General features: G+C 41.3%; 1 protein-coding gene and 1 pseudogene across 1 annotated transcript; both read left to right on the top strand.

Annotated features, from left to right (window-relative positions):
• The first annotated feature begins 629 nt into the window (after positions 1-629).
• LOC150041049 (doublesex- and mab-3-related transcription factor C1-like) lies at positions 630-2,921 on the top strand. The gene is made up of 5 exons (XM_090327118.1): positions 630-770; positions 1,068-1,126; positions 1,440-1,582; positions 2,547-2,616; positions 2,790-2,921. Exons 1-5 carry the CDS (start codon positions 638-640, stop codon positions 2,919-2,921), a joined length of 537 nt encoding a protein of 178 aa, XP_090183244.1. The 5' UTR covers positions 630-637.
• A 6,559-nt stretch (positions 2,922-9,480) lies between these two features.
• LOC150041048 (josephin-1 pseudogene) lies at positions 9,481-10,028 on the top strand (annotated as a pseudogene).
• Positions 10,029-16,640: the final 6,612 nt, after the last annotated feature.

Below are 16,640 nucleotides of genomic sequence, written 5' to 3'. Positions count from 1 at the left end.
TAAAATGAGATGTAAGGAGTGAATGTAAGCAAGGCAAGGAGCTGATGAATAAATTGAATGTGTAAAGGATCCATCCATGTCACAAGATTCTTCGTAATAATGCAATGTGTGACTAGGGCTTCTTTGGAAGGAGGCTGTTCAAGAAGAGTGGTCAGGCTGAAGGGCAGACAAATATATGAAGGAAGGAGAGGGCTGCAATAGTAACCAGGCTGGGAAAATGCTTCTAGCCACCTTACTACAGCTATTCAAGGGCAAAGCAAGTACAATGGGAATAAAGGAACTTGTGAACATTCTGACCTTAGTCCTCAACCTGGAACCATAGAATCCAGAATCCAAACATATAAATAAGTGCTGTGACCTGCTACTACTGTTATTTCAATTGTAAAACAGTGTCTAGGCTTGGTGTCCCATAGGATTGAACTTGGACCCGGAAGAGGTCTACATCTCTGTGACTGCAACCATGTCATCACTCTCCAAATCAAAGGCAAAGAGCACATCTTCTCAACCTGCAAGTGTCATAACACCACCTCCTTTTGGCTATGGTGTCTAATAAAGGGAAGGGACAGGCTTCCTCTGCATATGACTAATCTTAACATTTAATCCTCCCTTTTGGGAACAGGCAAGGGTCTTCCCTGCTATGTGTGCCTTCAAGACAGATCAGGGTAGCAAGCAAAAGAGACCTCTGGCGATAAAACCAAAAAATACCATGGTTCCTGCTGCCAGTTCTAACATGCAAGTCCAGACTCAGGCTGTGCCTCCAAGAGTCCAGAGTGAGTGTCTGTTCACCAGCAAGGGAGCAGGAGTTTCAGGGGAAGATGCATGAGCATTTATCTACCTAGTCCTATTACTGAATTGCAGTGTGGTTTGGGGCAAATGTTTCTCAGGAATTATCTGGCCTGTTTGTAAAACATTGTATCAATATTAACTAGCAAATGTGTGGAGGGACCAAATATGGGAGGGAGAGTAGAGGGACAAAGTAGGAATGTCAGTGCTGAAATGAGACCTTAGAATTGGGTGGGTGTGTGATGGTGGGCAAGGGTCACCTAAAGTCTCCTTGTTCTTTACAGCTAGGAGAAACAATGTGTCTCCGTGTAGAATTCAACCCTATATTATAACTACCCAGGAGGTAAGAGTCTGTTGCTAGTGGAACAGGCTTCCATGCATCTTCTGCCTCTATCCCTTGTATTGTGTCCCAAAGACAGAGATTCTATCTCTAACCCTACATACACCCTACTAGTCATCTAACCCTGTGAAAAAAATCACTTCTTCCTGATTTCTGTGTCTCAGTTGCAAATCAACAGGTAAGACAGGTGAGTCATTAAGTTCTTCTGACCTGAAGTTCTAGGTTCCTACTCTCTTTCTACAGCATATCCTTCTGGCTCTTCCTCCCATCAGTTTTCACACCATTAGATTGCTTCTTCTGATCTCTCCTTTTGCAGGAGAACTCCCAAAGTCCTGTGCTGCTTGCTCTTACCTCCATACCATCACCTGTGATCTTTGTCCCTGGGACCACAGGGAGTCACCAGCTGTCAATTTCTATTTCTGGGAATTTTCGTAGTGCTCCCTATGTCCAGCCCATCATGTGAGTAGAACAAGGATCCAGTTGTGTCTTGTAATATTGTGTCTAATTTTGGCTTGTTTCCATGCATGTTAGGAGGAGGAGGAGTGATACGAAGATGAGAAGGAGGAGGGAAAGGGTAAAAAAAAGGATAAGCATAATTATGAAAAAAGGGATAAGGTAGATTCTCAGACTAATGGGCAATAACAGGGATCTTAGCTTTCACATTTCTTATTGGTGAGACATTGGAGAAATAGCTTTAGGTTTTCTGATCCTCATATTTACAGTGGGTATGAGTGGGGTAAGGGGGAGATCATACATTGAAAAGAGGATTAGCATAAGGCCTACCACCTAATAGACCTTAAAATGTGTGACGACTATTGTTCCACATTGAAGACCATGGTTGCGATAGAAGGTCCTGCTAGAAAGTGGACATGTGATAGTAAGAGCTATAGAGGTCTGTGGCAAAATTCAGATACTTGTATAAGAGGTTTGCTGGAGAAGAGCAAGGCTAGTTTTTTTGAGTACCTTGAGACTTGACCTCAATTTGACAAAGACTGATCTCTTCAGAGAGTATGTAATATATCTCTCCTGGCACATGAAAATTAAAACTCAGAAATCTAGTTTCCTTTTTGTTGTGTTGTTGTTGATCATGGGCTTGAACCTGGGACCTTGGTGCTGTCCCTGAGCTCTTTTGCTCAAGGCTAGTGCTCTACCACTTTGAGCCACAGCAACACTTCCTGATTTCTTATCCTTTATCCTATAGCCTTTCTACTGTTACTTCTTACAGAAAAAACCTGGTACAAATCAGTATCTCAGGAATGATACAAAAAGAGGTAATACTGATATGAAAACAAATCAAGAAGGAGAAGTATGTATTGTCCAGCAGTCATTTGGATGACTATATTCTGTTAATGTCTCTCTGTGTCTCCTGGTCATATGTGTTCATCAGAGGGTTTATTCTCCTGTCTGTCCTCATTGTTTTCAGATGCTCAAATATGATCCTCTGCCCTTGTATTACCTCTGAACCTCCTACACTGGAGCCACTGCAGCCACAGGTATTGGGAAAGAGCGCAGCTCAGAGCACCAGCAAGAAAGTAGCTTAGTGGATAGGGAAAATATAAAGCCTTGTAGATGGGGGCTCAAAGGAATGAGGCTACAATGGCACTTGTCCTGATGGAAAGAGATATGATTTCTTAGTTCCTTTTTTCTCACACCTATTACTTTGCAGATCCCCAATACCTCAAACCAGGTTCCAAATCCTGATGCTGAGGAGTGGCAGCAGATACTGGAGGCTGCAGAGGCTCTGATGACTCTGAAAAACTCTTCTTGGATCCCTGCTCAATCTAGCTCACAGAACTAGACCTCTTCAGATGCTCAGGTAGCTTTCTCCGGACTGGATTAATATGGAATGGGGGTAATTAGGAGGCAAGGATGAGGCGATGAAGTTTTGTAATAAATTGGTGCTAGATACAAAATAAGGATTTGTGTTGATGTTGGGGGTAGAGGTGCCTGTGGGCTTGAACTCAGAGCCTGGGTGCAGTTCCTGAATTTTTGTGTTTAAGTTAATCTCTCTACCATTTGAACCACAGCTCTATTTCCAGACTTTTGATGGCTAGTCTCACTGATTGTCCTTCTCAGGCTGTCTTTAAACCATGATCTTCTCAGTCCCCTGAACAGTTAGTATTACCGGTATGAGGCAAGATGGCTGGTTTTCAAAATATATTTGTTATTGTAGAAGTAATATACAGAGAACTTACAGTTACATGAATCAGGTAATAAGAGCAACTGTTTTTAAACAATCTCTCCCTTTCCCCTTCCTGTTTTTCCTTCACATCCCTACCCACAAGATGTACAGTTCATTTTCCACATAGTGTCTAGTGAGTACCGGTGTTGTATTCATTCACCCTTTGTTTCACCTTTTCTGTGCCCCCTTACCCTCCTAAAGACAAAAGAATAAATAAGAAAAGAGAAACAGCAGCAAGAGCAACTAAAAATATCTTGTTTCCTTTTCTTGGAGTTCATTTTGGAAAATATTATTTTATATGATCATATGCACTTAGCTGTTAAGCCTTTGTATTCCTTTCCAATGCATACAAGATGGTTGTTTTAAAGAATATTTGGGCCAGACACTTAATCTTGTACTTGTGGGTTGTTCTCATGGAGGTACTGAGAGAGGAAGAACTTGAAGGGGAAACACAGGGAAGCTGGGGCAGGAAGCTGAGCATTGCTCACTAAAAAGATAGATGGACTTGGCACTGTGACTCATGCCTGTAATTGTAGATATTCAGAGGATCACAGTTCAAACCAGCCTGTTATCTTCAATTACCTACCAAAAAGCTGGAAGTGGAGCTGTTTCCAAAATGGTAGAGTGTGCCAGGAGTTTGGCCTAGTGGTAGAGTGCTTGCCTAGCATGCACGAAGACCCAAGTTCAATTCCTCAGCACCACATACATAGATAAAAGCCAAAAGTGGTGCTGAGGCCCAAGTGGTAGAGCTCTAGCCTTGAGAAAGTCCAAGGACAGTGCTCAGGCCCTGAGCTCAAGCCCAGGAATAGCAAAACAAAAAAAAATGGTAGAGTGCCTTGAGCAAAAAATTACAAAGATAATGTCCAGGCTCTGAGTTCAAGCTTAGGATTCTCTCTCCTCTCTCTCTCTCTCTCTCTCTCTCTCTCTCTCTCTCTCTCTCTCTCTCTCTCTCTCTCTCTCTCTCTCTCTTTCTCTCTCTCTCTCTCTCTCTCTTTCTTTCTCTCTCTCTCTCTCTCTCTCTCTCTCTCTCTCTCTCTCTCTTTATCTCTCTCTCTCACACACTAAGGTGAACCTGTATTTTGTGATGAGAAAAGGATTTTCCACCATCTAGAAGTAGCAGAGTTAAAGACTTACTGAATACCTTAGCCAACAAAAGTAACAGAGTTTGAAGAGGTGGTCAGAACAACTAGGTCTAATTATATTTTCTCATGGCTACAGAATGCCGTAGAGAAGTTTGAGAAAAGCTGGAATGTAGCTTTATTGTGCAGATAGAAGCAGGAGAGAGAGAGAGAGGGAGAGAGAAAGAGAGAGGGGGGGTGGGGAGGAGGGGGGAAGAACAAAGATCTGAGGAGAGATGGTATCTATACTAAAAAGCAGATACAAAAAATAGACTTCTTACCTGAATGATGTTGATCCTGGATAAGTTCCCAAACAACTGTCACCATAGCTAATGACCTTTGTCTTATTGGAGTTGTCAAATAACTGCAACCTGACTCCAAAAGAGGGAAGGCCTATGCTTAGCCCTTAAGTACTTACTTCTTCATGTTGTTTAAAAAATAAAAAACTTGAAGATAGATTGAGGTAGATATTTTTAAAAGTTTGTTAATAAAGCAAAGCAAAGACAGATATTATGTAAACTGCACATGAATGCCAGCACATTTAATAACAGGTATTAAGGATGCTTTAACATCATAGATGCTTTTGGTTAAAAAATAAATAAATAAATAAAATAGGCTGGGGTTTGTATCAAATTCACATTAGGATGTGCCCCCTTTTGACCTGATACCTTGTAGGTATATTTTGTCAGTCTTGTCATACTGTTCTATCAATCAAGCCCAGAAATTTCTGCCACATATTGTCTTCAAAACAAGTGTGAATACAATGTGTCTTGGTCATTATCATCCCTTTAAATATTCTCACCCATCCCTCCCAACCTATCCTTCCCCTCAATTTTCTTAATTTTGTACACATTGAATTTCATGACTGGATTCTCCCTACCTGCTACTCTTCATTTGTCTACCCCCCTTTATCTACTCTCTTCCACTTGACCCCACCCCATTCCTTTCAAGTACCCATTTTTCTAGAGTTTATCTTGTTTACCTTTTTTATTTAGGAGATAAGTATTCTAAACATGTTTTGTGCTAATAGAAGTTATTTCCCAAGTGTTCGTTTTTAAATGCTTTGTATTGAGTTTTTGCGCAGATACTGGGGCTTTAATTAATGTCTCTGAACTTTCTTTTCATTTTGCTCAAGGCTACTTTACTTTTTGAGCCACAGCTCTACTTCTAGACTTCTAGCTATTTTGTAGGTAATTAGAGATAAAGAGTCTCAGGGACTTCATCCTTGGATCTCAGTGCAAAGAATAGCTAGGGTTACAGCTATATGGTACTGGAACCCAGCTAGAATTGGTGTTCTCAGAGATACTGGTTCTCAGATCACACTATTTTGAGCAAGCAGACAAGGTTGAGGAGAAAGAACTCCTCTCTTTTTTTATTTACTAACTTTGCAGCTTATAAGGGAGTATAAAGCTCAAAGCAAAACAAACCAACTTAAACATTGTGTTTATGTGCTTTAAATCAAGTTAGTTAACAATAGCATCTCTAAATTCCTGGTTGCTGTTTCTCATGCCTCATTTTCCCTGATTTATCCTGCTTCAGTAAGAATGATGAAGGGAAATTCCGACAAGAATAGGTCTACACAGTGGCAAGTATTTGATTATGTGGAACAGAAAAAGAAGAGAACTGGGAGTGTGTGGGTATATTACTTGATTCTATTCCTTTCTTTTCTGTCTATAGATTCTTGGAAATAGACAGTGAAGCCTCTCACCCTCTGCCTACAATCCAAGTTAACCAGCAGCATTTCACTGTTTATTGGATGTTTGGACTGCACCCCCAGATTAAACTAAGCCCCCATGCCTATTTCCTACCCTGCTTTCAAATGTGCAAAGTGTTTCATAGGCAAAATGCTTAACTTGATTTGTAAGTTGTAACAATTTGTAAGGTTTGTGTACCTTCATCCCTCTGTTCATTTAGAAATGCAAGCTTTTTGTATATTCGGTATACAAAGTTCTGAGTTGCTTCTAATATCATTATTTTCACTTGTCTTATTGTGTATGCATACCTGCAGACTCTTATACATATCCATGTATTTGGAAATATTTAGTCATTGTATCTGCATTTTTGAGTATACATGAAAAAACAATAAATTTGTAAGACACTGAGAAATATGGATTATTTTGTCAGTCATGAGACTTCAACTCAGGGCCTGGGCACTGTCCCTGAGTTCTTTTTTGCTCAAGGCTAGTGCTTTACCACTCAATTCTCGAGTGTTTGTTTTTATGTTTTAACCAAATTACCATGACTCACACACTTGTTCCATTCACATTTCTTTTTTTCTTTCTTTTTGCTGGTCCTGAGGCTTGAACTCACAGCCTGAGAGCTGACCCTGTGCCTCTTTATGCCCAAGACTAGTGCTCTACCACTTGAGCCATAGTCCCATTTCTGGCTTTTTTCTGAGTAGTTTATTGGAGATAAAAGTTTCATGGACTTCCTGCCCAGGCTGGCTCTGAACCACAATTCTCAGACCTCACCTCCTGAGTAGCAAGGCTTACAGGCATGAGCCACAAGCTCCTGTCTCCCATGAACATTCCGAAGTACAGTCACTTCACTCAAAAGTTTAGGATTTAACATAGCTAGATAAAACAAGGTTAAGAGTTAAAAAAAAAAAACAGGCGATGTAGCTCACTCCTGTAATCCTAGCTACTCAGGAGGTTGAGATGTGAGGATCGCAGTTCAAAGCCAGCCAGGGCACTAAAGAACTTGAGACTCTTATCTCCAATTAACCACTGGAAAACAGGAAGTGGCTCAAGAGTTAGAGAGATAGCCTTGAGATGAAGAGCTCAGGGACAGCGCCTAGGCCCAGAGTTCAAGGCCCAATGACTGAGAAAAAAAAAAGTAAAAAGAAATGCCTACTCCTGACATATACTTGTATCCAGTGGTTCAGAGGACCCTAAATCACTCTATTTCTAGGCATGTGAGAAGTGCCAGTCAGATGAGCTCTGGCCAACTGACAATCCATGCTCAGGAATTCAAATGCTGTTTGTGCCTAAGCATTTGCTATCATACAGAAAGGAAGGTCCATCACTGGCAATTTGACTTTTCCTTCAGGAGGAGATGGAATCTTAAGTTTCTAAATAAAATTACTCAATTTGCAAAAGATGGCTCAGGTGTTTTGTTGTGGTTGTTGTTGTTGTTCTTGCTTTTGCCAGTCCTGGGCTTGAGCTTAGGGCCTCAGCACTGTCCATGGACTTTCTCAAGGCTAGAGCTCTACCACTTGAACCTCAGCAAAATTTCCAGCTTTTTTTCTATGTATGTGGTACTGAGGAATCGAATCCGGGTCTTCGTGCATGCTAGGCAAGCACTCTACCACTAGACCAAACTCCTAGCCCCGCTCAGGTTTTTTTTTAAGCCCCATGCATGTAACAAATCAGACATCAAACCAGGACAACTTTGTCTGATGGACAGCCAGTGCAATTCTAGTCCAGTGTGAAATGCAGTGGGTGAAACCCAGTACATACAGGACAGGAAGGGCAAAGGGAAAATAAATTAGAAATAAGACCTAGGTTATATTTGTATGTATGTACATATGTGTGTATGTATGTATGCATATTGTATGTATGTGTGTATTGTATCTAGTCTGGTCATTTTCCCCTTAAACAAGGAAAGGGACTTGCACAAGTTTATTGAGAAAAAAATTAGCCAACAATCAGGGAATATTTCTTTGTCTTTATCATGCCCTATATCAACTATTTATTTTTTAAAAATAAAACATCAAAGAGAATTTCAAAACTTCATGCAGTAGACACCAGTTTGATGGCTTAAAAATTATTAACTAGTAGTACAAATATTTAATCCTCTAGGTCAGGTTATGAGCATAATGTATCTTGCTTAATGTTACCTCTTCCATGGTTCTTCCCCATTTTCTCCTCCCATCCCTACCCTCAAATTATGTAGTTAAAGTTTTACAAAATGTAAAATGAATATAGTAACTGCATTTGCTCACCTTTCCTCCTTCCTTTAATGAGCCCCATTGTTCTTTTCCCACAAACATATTTCTGATCCTAGTATTCATTTTGTGAAACAGCTTATTAGTTGTTCAGAGGAATTGCACTGTTGGAATCCTCCCCTAAGCATACCATCCTTTATGTAATATGAATAAAACCCTATATATGTTATCATGTTCGTTAGCCTTTTAGATATAGCTTCTACATATGAAGGAAAATATGACATTTGTTTCTCTGAGCCTCGCTTTAGTTAATATACTTTTTCTGGGTCTATCCATTTCCTTGTGAATGGCATAACATTCTTTCTAATTCATAAGTAAAATTCAGTTGTGTGAGATGTGATTGGTCGCCCATGTGAGGGCCCACAGCTCTAGTTGGCAGCTGCCTGCAGCAGCCACCAGGGGCGAGCGAGGAGAGGAAGAGTCCCAGGTGCCTAGGGAGCCTATCCCGCCTGCTAGCTAGCCTTACCATCATGCCTGCCCCAGGGACTAGAGGGCTGTGCCCGCGGGCCGGTGGGAGGGAGGGGGTGATCCCAGGAATTGAACCCTGCTTTTAACTACACCTTTGGCTCTGCCCTCTGAATCAGTGGCATCCTCATGACCAGAACGAAATGGAAGAAAAAGAGCCATGTGACCAAATTTATCCATTCCTCCCACATTAAGGCCTAGTTGGCATTTGCAGAGAGGAAAAAGGCATCAAGAAAATTGGGGGTTTTGTTTGAAAGGGGGCTAAAGGGGGCTGTGCAAAAGGGAAAAAAATTATACATTTTATATGATTTTTTTAAATCTTGCACTTTGACAGGACTGGCAATATAAACTAAAGTGATTCTAGTATTGAGAAGATAAGGTAGATTTTTAACGTGGATTTTTTTCTCTCCCTCTTTTAACTCCAATCAACTGTTTCTTCCAGTGACAAAGTATAAATTATGGACACCAGAAAGTAAGGTGGACCTCAGGAGGAAAAGTAGGGTGTTTTCAGTTGTCTCTGGACCCCAAAAATGAAAAATCAGAAAACAAAACAAATAAGAAACAAGAGTTTCCAAAAAAGTAAGAAAGAAAGAAAGAAAGAAAGAAAGAAAGAAAGAAAGAAAGAAAGAAAGAAAGATGAGTTTGCATGCCATGGAAAGGAAGCAAAGCCAAATCTGAATCCTCAGAGCTGCCCCAGGCGACATCCCCTAAATCTGCCATGAGAAACAGTGCTAGAAGCTCTGTGCCTGCCCTTCACACCCTTAATGTCTTTCAGAACAGCATCGCCTTCAGATGGAAAACACTGCAGGAAGAGCATACTGGGCAATGAAAACTACAATGTGATTGTCATTATGGCTGTTGTTCGAACCAAAGGCTATGAAGCTATTTGATGGGACAAACTCAGGGATGTTAGTGTCTTTTGTTCATTAATGTCATGGGCTTCATCATGAACCTGCACTCCAAACTGTGCTGGGGTCCATTCAAGTTGACTCTAAAAGGCAGCATTGGATCTGTGTTCGAGAGGTGGGAGGAGCATACTACAACCTCCACTCCAAACTCAAGATACCAGAGTGGATTGGAGGCAAGGGCAAGTTCAGGATATTTCTAAAACATTCGTGAGGGAAGAACTGTGAACTCCTGCTGGTGATACCAGAAGAGGTAGAAGCCCATCAGAGTCAGAGGGCTGATACTTAGTGTATTTCACTTCTACCCAGCATGCCTCAACCCTCAGCCCTCTGTGATATGGGGTGGCTTATAAGTGGGTCTCCCTGACCAGTTCTCCAAACATTTCCTGGTTTCCCCTTCAGATTTGACAGTGAAGTAGGACAGATGTGTGGACTGTTTTAAGAGCCATCCAGTTTTGTCTGTGCCTGGGAAGGAAGGCAGGAGCTCAGAGCACTTAGGGAAAGCCATTTCAAAGGAAGCCTTTGTTTTGTTTCAGAGACAAGGAAACAAGGCGAGCCTTGCTGAATTTTCCTTTGTGAATGCTTCATCCAGGTTCTGCTACAGTTGTCACTGCTGCTGCTTCAGGCTTACAGAGAGACCTCTTGCTTCCTCTGTGGCATATGGGTCTGAAGACATTGAGAACCCAGTGACTGACTCAGAGGATCCAGAGCATAATAAGTATCTAAGGAAAACATCTCCAAAATCCAGCAGTGGCACTACATGTCCCCTGCAACCTGTAACTCCACCCCTTATCCCATTTTCTCTGTCCCAGCTGGTACTCTACACTTGTGCCATGCCTCCAGTTTATCCCTCACCCCATTTTAGAGTTTATAATCAGCTTGGATTTTTATAATGAGAAGCTCTCTAGTATTTCAAGCAAGCATTCTAGCAAGGCAAAGGTGGAAGATACTGAAGGAAGTATGGCTAAAGCAACAGGATGTCATGGGTGGTTTAATTCACTCCAGTTTGGGACCTATGATTTCACTACATTGGGTACAATTCTCTGGGCCAAAAGAGAAAGAGCCGGTTTGTCCAACTAGCACATTCTGGCAAAGTCCAAATAAATTCCACAAATTAGACAACAGTGGGTGAAGGAAGTAGTGTTAAGTTCTGTGTTTCCGAGCAGCTTGATAGAAGTTCTGGGCTCAGATGCTAGGACTGACAGTCACAGAGGTTAGGTGTATCATGCAGCATCTTTTTTGGTGAACTGAGGACCAGCCCACCCCTATCCTTGAGATAGTTGTAAGCCACTTGTCTCCTGTACCTTTGGAAAACATGATAGCAGAAATAGGCATCCTACTTGTCATCAGTGGCTGTAAGTGCGAGGTAGGTGATTATGTAAGGGTGGATAGGCCAACCCTTACAGATGCATGGCCTTGATGGGTCTGAGAGCTACCCCAATGGCCAGACTTCTCCCTAGAAGCAGAACCAGCCTGCCACCTGCATGTTGGTTCTGAGCAAGCTTAGTGGAGGGAGAGGCTGAGAGTCCCTGCCCTCGAGACTGGAGTGCATGTTTTTTGCCTGTCCTGGGGTGTGAACACCGGGCCTGAGTACTGTCCTTGGGCATTCTCAAGGCTAGAGCTCTACCACTTGAGCCACAGTACCACTGCAGTTTTTTTCAGTGAATGTGGTACTGAAAAATTGAATCCAGAGCTTCGTGCATGCTAAGTAAGCACTCTTACCGGGACACTACACTCTCAGCCCCAGCTTATTCTTTTTTAAATAAAATATCAAGAAGTTTTCAAAACTGCATGCAAGCCGGGCACCAGTGGCTCATACTTGTAATTCTAGCTTCTTAGGAAGCTGAGATCTAAGGATTGTTGCTCAAATTGAGCCTGGGCAGGAAAGTCTGTGAGATTCTTAGCTCCAACTAACCACCAGAAAGCTGGAGGTGGCATTATGACACACAGTGGTAAAGTGATAGCTTTGAGTGAAAAAGCTCAGAGATAGTGCCCATGCTCTGAGTTCAAGCCCCACTATTGAACAAAACCAAAAAACAAATAAAGCACATGAAACAAACATTGGTGAGATATTTTTTTTACCAGTCCTGGGCTTGAGCTCAGGGCCTGAGCTTTGGACTTTCTTAAGGCCAGAGCTCTACCACCACTTCCGACTTTTTTCTACGTATGTGGTACCAAGGAATCGAACCTGGCCGGGTCTTTGTGCATGTTAGGCAAGCACTCTACCACTTGGCCAAACTCCAGGCCCGAGATTTTTTTTTTTAGTTTTTCTTTTATTTTATTTATTTACTTTCCAGTCCTGGGGCTTGAACTCAGGTCGTAAGCACTACCTTTGAGCTTCCTCAAAGCCAGAACTCTGCCATTTGAGCTAAAGCACCACTTCCAGCTTTTTCTATGTATGTGGTACCAAAGAATCGAACCTGGGTCTTAATGCATGCTAGGCAAGCACTCTAACACTAGGCCAAACTCCTGGCCCCTGATTTTTTAAAAAACATACAGCCATTTTGTTACCTACTTAAGCTTACCACATGAAGTGATTAGTCAGTCTTTCTTGCCTTTCTCAGACCTATTCTAATATTGGAAACAAATCAAAAACCAGAGTCTTCCCCCAGGCAAACTCAACTGGCTACACTTGGACAGGATCTCTTTCCCATGCTGCTACCAGCTTCCCCACTTCCATGCATGTTTTTAACTATAAATGATTTGTGGTGATGACTTCCAATTAATGTAATACTTTTCTATCGTGCAGAGACATATCCTTCTTAAATTATCTACCAGATATCAGAGAAACAAGCGAAACCACTCAGTACTTGGAGCAAGAGTGATGGCCAACTCATACCTCCTCTCTTTTCCTGAGATGCTAAGTGGATAAAAGTTGTTCAACCTGCTGGTATCCTATACTTCTTGCTACTCAGGAGGCTGAGATCTGAGGATCATGGTTCAAAGCCATTACTGACAGGAAAAGAGAGACTCTTAATTCCAATAAATTACTCAGAAAATGCCAGATAGGTTCTATGGCTCAAGTGGTAGAGCGCTAGCCTTGAGCACAGAGAGATTCAGGGACAGAGCCCAAGCTATGAGTTCAAGCCCCCCAGGGCTGGAAAAAAGAAAATCTTACACCCTTCTCCCTGGCCAGATTCCAGGGAGAGGATACTCTTCTTTCAAGGGCCATTTGAATATTTAAAGCATCATTTTATGGGCCATGGAATATTATGAACTAAAATTTTTGACTGGGCCAGGTACTGGTGGTTCACACATATAATCCTAGCTACTCAGGAGGCTGAGATCATGGTTCAGAGCCAGCCAGAACATTTATATTTGTGAGACTCTATTTCCAATTAGCCACTAAAAGGCTAGAAGTAGAACTGTGGATCAAGTGGTAGAGTGCTAGACTTGAGCAAAAAAGCTCAGGAACAGTGCTTCAAGCCCGACCTCCAAAGAAAAACAGCACAGTTGAAAGAATTACTTTTCACTAAATAAGAATGACTTTGGGAAAATACTGAACAGTACAAATAATGAAAAGCGTTTATGTTGAAATATGCATTACTAGGGGGCACATGTAATAGGGATATCAGAAGTAGGCATGACCATACAGGGCTGTATTTTTCAGATTTCTTAAAGTCTAAGGGGACCCAAACAAACAATATTAGCTGTCCATGACAGCAGTTTCTCTTAGTAAATTCCATGCTCTCAATCTTGCTTCTTTCTTCAACTTGCCCTTTATCTACGTTAAGTCCTTGAGACTACTTACTTGCCAAGTTGAAAACAGGGTTAATTTAAGAAGTGGATATGGCATCAACAATGTGATGTATGTAGTGAAAAGTGCCAAATAAATGACCAAATAAATAAATAAATATTACAGTGACAAGACATGTCCATATGGTACCTTCCCAATGCTGTGCAAAGACATCCATCATTCCTTGCAGCAGCTCTACAATAGCTAGTCATTCTATGAACTTTGCTGACTCTATTCTCGCCATTACAATTACTGCTGCAAGGAATGGTCAAATTACTCACCTTTAGGAATATTTTAGCCTTGCAATGTTGACATTGATCCCTGGATGTGTAATTGCTGCTTAACTGGTGAAAAGAAAACTTATATTGCTTTTATATTTCTTATTTTGGTCAGATTCCCCATGAGAACTAATTATAATCACTCATCATTATATGAAAGAACAAAATTTCAAGCACTTCACAGGTGGAGTGTCAAACTTTTGAACTTGGCCTACTTCATAGGTGATAACTGATATATCAGTATATATTAGTTATATCTAAGTACATATTAGTATGTACTAGTATGTATTTGTATACATGTACCTATCAGTATATATTAACCTCCATGTATCATATACAAATGTTTCATGTGCCTAATAGCCTTGTTTTCTTCTGTGCTATGAACTTATATATTAGCTTATATATTTGGCCCTGTATCCACTGGAAATGTTTCATCATTCCAAAAACTTTATTCTATTTTTTGATTAGATTAAAACATTTACCCTTGTCACTGACATATTTTCCCAGTTTCCCATTAATATGTTTTAGTTTGGAATGTTACTGTAATTCATTTGTTTATTCTACCAGTTATATCAGTATTAAAGGGGTTTTTTTGGCCAGTCCTGGGGATTGAATTCAGGGCCTGAACACTGCCCTTGGGCTTTCCTCAAGGCTAGCACTCTACCACTGGAGCTGTAGCACCACTTCCAGCTTTTTCTATGTATGTGGTACTGAGGAATCCATCCTGGGTCTTTGTGCATGCTAGGGAAGCACTCTACCACTAGGCCAAACTCCCAGCCCCCAATATTCAGTTTTATCTGGATAGTCAGTCCCATCTAGGGAAGATTCTCCATTTTTTTCCTTTTGTGCCAGTACTGAGGCTTGAACTCACAACCTTGAGCTAATGCTTAGTTTTTCACTCAAGGGTAGTGCTCTTCCTCTTGAACCAAATTTCAAATTCTGGCTTTTTGCTGGTTATTTGGAAATAAACATGTCATGGAGTTTTCTGTCTGGTCTGACTTCAGACTGTGATTGTCAAATCTCAGCTTTCTGAGTAGCTGGGATTATAATTGTGGAAGCTCCTGGCTTCCTCATTTTTAAAATTCAGGGGAATGCCAGTGAAATACTCATGTAGTTTCATATTTTCCCTTTACAATCTAATTCATTTAAAATTTGACATTATGAAAGGTGTGAGCCAGACATTAGTTATATAAACACGTATCAGGATTTTTTTGATACTGAGTTTGAAGTCAGAATCCCACACTTAACATGGTATGGGCTCTATTATGAGTTTGGGCCTTACTTAATCCATTCACTTCTAAAATAGTTTCCCAAAGGGTGTAACATTAGTATGATGCCACAGTTCTATACCTATGGACTGATAGAGAACAATTATATAAGGACTACAATATATTTGAGAAGTGTAGAGAGCAACTGAGTTGTCACAGTATACAGGCCAGTAGAAAGCAATAAAAACCTGTCGGGGAAACAATTGGAAAATTGTCAGGATTTAACATAGCCCTTTGCACTCTTCCTTCTACCCTACTAGGGCAAAGTGACCAGGAAAAACTCTGCAATGCGGAGTTTATGTCTTGGGACTAACACTTGAAAAGGCCTATGTACTCCATCTCTCTTGACTTATCTAGAGGCTGCATACTGAATCATTATCTCTGTGGTCTGATTTGAAAGGCTGAGAGGGAAAAGGAAGCAGAGTTTGGAAGCTTCAGAAAACATGAAGAAGCATCTTTTTATAAATTGCAATTCCAAAAGGAGCCACAATGGGGAGCAAGAGATCAGGCAAGCTTGGAGGGAGTGCTGAACCTCCTCTCAACTGGTAAGGGACTTTATTTTGTCCAAGTCTTGGAGCTTGATCTCAGGGCCTGGGTACTATCCCTGAGCTCTTTTTAGTTCAAGACTAATGCTCTATCCCTTGAACCACAGCTCCTCTTCCGCTTTTTTTTTTTTTATCGATTCTGGGTCTTGAACTCTGGGCGCTGGCTCTGAGCACATTTTCCTCAATGCTAGAGCTTACCATTTTAGCCACAGCACCACTTCCAGAATTTTTTGATTGATTGGAGATAAGAGTCTCATGACCTTTCCTGCCCTGGCTGGCTTCGAACCACAGTCCTCAGATCTTACCCTTCTGATTAGCTAAGAATACAGGCGTGAGCCAACAGTGCCCGCTGGTGAAGGACTTTTCTATGCACCGACCATAAGGTTGCTTGTGTTATTACCTAAATCCCAACCAAATGTTACAATGCATAAGATTTATGAAGAAATAATGCTCAACCACTAGAAGAGGACGAAACCCCAAAAGCTGATATTTTAAAAGATAGCTTCAGAACAATAAGCAAAGGTCTGACCAGGGACAGAGTACTCATGTTCAGAGAATGCTGGGCCAACCAGCGGGATGGACAAGCTTGCCTGATCTCAGTCCCCTACCCAGAGCCAGAAACAACAGACAAGATCCAAGGCCCAGTCTGAGGCCTCTGCCCGCTATGACAGCAAGGATGGGTTGCATTCTGCTTGCTGGCTTCTCTCCATCCTCCCCCACCTCGCTCTGCTGCCACTTCTCCCTTGCCTGGGTCTGAGATATATGAGGAACAAACTCTATAAAGCAGCCTAAACAAGACCTCCACAGATGATTTTCAGTCTTCAATAACACCCTTTTGAAAACTGTTTTTTCTCCTAAAAACTGACCTTTTTTTGCTGAGGCTGAAAGAATTGTTAACTTTCTTACACAGCAGCTAGGCACGTACAAACTCAAGTAGCACTAATTATGACATTTCCCCAAAGTGGAAGCATGGCTCAAGTGGTAGAACAACAGCCTGGAGAGAAAAATCAAAGACATAAGGACAGGTCATGAGTTCAAACTCCAGTACTGGCACAAATTATTTTTGTTGCTAGT

Source organism: Megascapheus bottae, chromosome X, assembly GCF_031878675.1.
Source record: "Megascapheus bottae isolate mThoBot1 chromosome X, mThoBot2.hap1, whole genome shotgun sequence".
In the NCBI taxonomy this organism is placed as follows: domain Eukaryota; kingdom Metazoa; phylum Chordata; class Mammalia; order Rodentia; family Geomyidae; genus Megascapheus; species Megascapheus bottae.
The sequence above is the reverse complement of the archived record's forward strand: the minus strand, read 5'-3'. Positions and strand labels throughout refer to the sequence as shown.